Source organism: Zea mays, chromosome 9 (assembly GCF_902167145.1).
Source record: "Zea mays cultivar B73 chromosome 9, Zm-B73-REFERENCE-NAM-5.0, whole genome shotgun sequence".
Classification (NCBI taxonomy): Eukaryota; Viridiplantae; Streptophyta; class Magnoliopsida; order Poales; family Poaceae; genus Zea; species Zea mays.
The window spans coordinates 74,268,288-74,271,883 of NC_050104.1; the positions used below are offsets into that span (position 1 = coordinate 74,268,288).

Genomic DNA, 3,596 nt, shown 5'->3' on the forward strand with positions numbered 1-3,596 from the left:
GCTGAAGTAGCCTAAGCGCTTCAACCTGCTCGCTCTTACAAGACGAATCTCTTTCTATACGCAATTGAAACTAGAGTCTACTCCTTTCTGGTCTGAAATCTCAGTGGAGACGGTAAAGATTAGGTGCCTTTTTTCTTGACTATCCATCCCATTCAAAGCTTATCACACTTCTCCTTCCGATTCTTTTTCTTTTACTCCGCACTTTTGCTCTTTCGAGCCAAAATGAATGGGTCTTAGGGTGACTCCTCTTCTCCATGAGTAGGTAAACTCATGTACCACGCAGAGCCCCAACAGTTTACCCTCTTTTCTATTATTTTCCTCCACTAATTTTAGAATCCGCACATAATTGCGGAGTATTTGTAGTAGGTAGATAGAGGCAACGACACTTATACTCAGTAATATAGAAAAAAACTTAGCATTATCCGTCGCTGTCTGGTACACATAATGAAGAAACTCGATCATGGAAAAGATTGATTGATTTTGAAGCTCTGCTCCCAAAAGAGAAAGGGAGACTTAAAGATTGTGGGTTTGGTTTTTCCAAACAAAAGATAAATATTGGATAAGAAGTTCAACAATAAAACTTTCCTTCAGTAGGCTCGCTCCCGGTGGAGCCGCCAGCCCGCTCAGAAGTGGATTCGAACCCCCGACACCGTGGTTCGTAGCCACGTGCTCTAATCCTCAGAGCTACAGGCCCACCCCGTCTCCACAGGTCCCGGGGATACCCCCCACCCTCACCTTTCTGAGGACTATAAAGCCTTCTCGAATTAGGTCTCTGGGTTCTAATAAGAAGGCCTCTCGAATTTGTTCTACGGTAGAAGCTTCTACCAAAGTTGTAGACCCGGATACTAATCTTTCACTCACTGAAAAGTGAAAACCTGTGACTATATCGTCCTGAAGACGGATGCGACGGGAAGAAGTGGCATTTAGAAGTGTTGCTGACTTGACATTTAGGTTTCGGCATAACAAAGCTTGCACTGTCTTTTCGCACTTAGGCGCACAGCGTGCCGCTGGTAATGATTCTACTACTTTTACGGTGCTGCAAATTCGCAAGCTGATCCGTAGATTAAGTAATCGTTGTTGTTCATTGGATTCCTCCAGAATGACTTCGTTAGGATTGAAGAATTGCTGCAATGATTCCTGAATAGACTCGATTCTCCCGTCGAGAGTTTCTTTGAAAGTCTTACCTAAACTCTTCCGACTTAATATGAGAAAGCCTATAAAACAACGAGCTACTATCATTTCTTCATTATAGATTGAGATCTTCTTCGGACTTGATGCACAAATAGATGGAATAGCAGCAAATAGCATATTTATACCCTTCATATCCATTCCACTAAATCTCATTGTGACTCTCCACTTTTATGATGAAGCTCTGCTCCAAGAGAAAGGGAGACTTTTTTTGTGGTTGGTTTTTCCAAAAAAAGAACATTCGAACAAATAGACTTGATTCCATGACAAGCAAAAATGCTAGCTTCCCAGTAACTGTAACGCATACACTGGAGCGTTTGTCCCATTGACGAAGGCCAATGAAACTATTCTACTAATTTTCTGAGGAGCAACTTGACATTTCTTCATGCAGCTCAAAAGCTCTAGCGGAATCGCCGCAGCATCCTGATATTTTCATATTCTATATGTGACCACATCAGGGATTAACCCTGGATCTCTTAGCCCACTGAAGATTTCCTCAGCTGAAGATATGCGTCCTTGCCCACAAATTCAATAAGCGAATTGAAAGATAGGACAGTTGGATCAACTCGGAAATCTCCTCACCTCAAATGAGTTCCTTATCACTGCATCAGATGCCACGCATGAGATTGTCCTTACCAATATCTTTACGCGCACCCAGCTTTGGTTACCCACACCACCAATGCAACTAATTTCTGATCCCAACTTCATTCCTTTTATTTATCCGCGTTATATCATTCGGGTAATCTTATCTCCACCTTCGTCAGAAGGCTTTGAAGTCGTGTTCCAACTGAACGGACCCACATTCGGATATTGCAAAGTACACGGCAATGCTTGGGCTGGCTACTAATTCAAGGATGATGAGTAGGATATTCACTCCATGCTCTTAGGGAGTTCTTTATGCTGTGCGGTTACCGCCTTGCCACTATAGATCTCGTTCCTGAGATGAAATTCACTGTTCTCAGTGTAGACTATGACACTGCCCCATAATGACCAAGGGATGAAACCGGCTTTTACATAACTCAGCAGTTCCTTTGTGTACTTGCAGACGCTGGTGACGATCTGTTGTTAGTTCTCATGAGCACAGAAACTGATAAAGTAATAATTTACCGCGGGGTTATAAAATGGGTGAAGCCCTCAAGCCTGGGATTCAGTGGAAGAAGTGAAATCAGTTCTCGCTTTGAGACTTCCAGATTGCACCGCAAGTAACGATGGAATGCAAGAAAGAAGACTCAGGAATGAAATCAATCAAACCTCCTACTCATACTACCCCCTCTTCCCGATAAGCCCTGTCTTCTTCTTCGCCATCGACTTTAACACGTAGTCCTGCCCGTGTGAAAGCTGTCAACACACCCCGCTCACTACGACGGTTCGACAACCCTACTACCATTCCCGTAAGGTGGGCGGGCTTCATGTAAGGTGGCCCTCTTCCGTATTGATAACGTAGATTTGAAGCACCTAGAAGGAGGAAAGTCACGAAGTCATCAGTAGGAGTAGTGAAAGCAATACGAATCAATGAATTGAGGGCAGTCGAAGCAGACAGTAAATTACTTGAAATAAAGATAAATAAGTGCTCGAGCAATTGATTATTAAGTAAGTAGGCGGCGTAGAAGGGGCGGTTCTACTTAAATGAAATGAATGGCTCGTTCATAAATCCACTCGCTTGGCAGCAGTCCATTCCTACCGTACTCCGGCTATTCTATCTGTCTGTGTATCGCGTAGAGCACGTACTATGAATCCAAGTTCCCTAGTGTCAGACTCAACTCAGTCTGGTAGTGTCCCTGGTCCTATCGAAGCAGCTACTTCATCCCTGGTGTAAGGGCTTGTAGCTTTCAATGTGTTCTTTCTTGCAGTAAAGTAAGGAACGATTGATCTCTCTTTTTTGAGGGACCATAGGCCTTAGGCTTAGTCCTAGAAGGTTGAATGCTTTCGCTACGCCCCGCATAATGAAACCTATGTCTTAGAATTTTGAATTCGCTTATATAAGCAATTATAAGATCCTTCCTCTATCTCATAGTCAAGTACGGAGTAGGAATCAATAACAATTGAATAAGACATAATTATTGCTGCATGCATGTTCACCTAAAGCATTTCTTACCACTTAAGTGAACGAGGGGGATATCAGTATTTTGACTGACGGCTGTTGTCTAATTATTGAAATAGAAACACTCCCTTCCAAATGCTATTGCCATTCTCCATTCCGGTCTGTAGCAACGTACTTAGCGCACTAGTTCAATTTTTTGATTCACTCTTCGCATTGATAAATCAAACAAACTATGACAAATTAAAGGAGAGGGAGGGCACTCTAACCAGGCTATATTTTCACTGCTTCATGGATTTTCGTTATTGGGTCTCACCCCGGGAGAGATTTTCTGCATCAGCGATCATGCCCCCCTTATTCTAGCGGAGGA

At 43.1% G+C, this 3,596-nt stretch overlaps 1 protein-coding gene across 1 annotated transcript; it reads right to left on the reverse strand.

The window, feature by feature from the left end:
* Nucleotides 1-584: 584 nt before the first annotated feature.
* Nucleotides 585-1,482, reverse strand: LOC118473326 (ATP synthase protein MI25). Its single transcript, XM_035962559.1, has one exon. The coding sequence runs from the start codon at nucleotides 1,342-1,344 to the stop codon at nucleotides 685-687; it is 660 nt and encodes a 219-aa protein (XP_035818452.1). The 5' UTR covers nucleotides 1,345-1,482; the 3' UTR covers nucleotides 585-684.
* Between the last annotated feature and the right edge of the window lie 2,114 nt (nucleotides 1,483-3,596).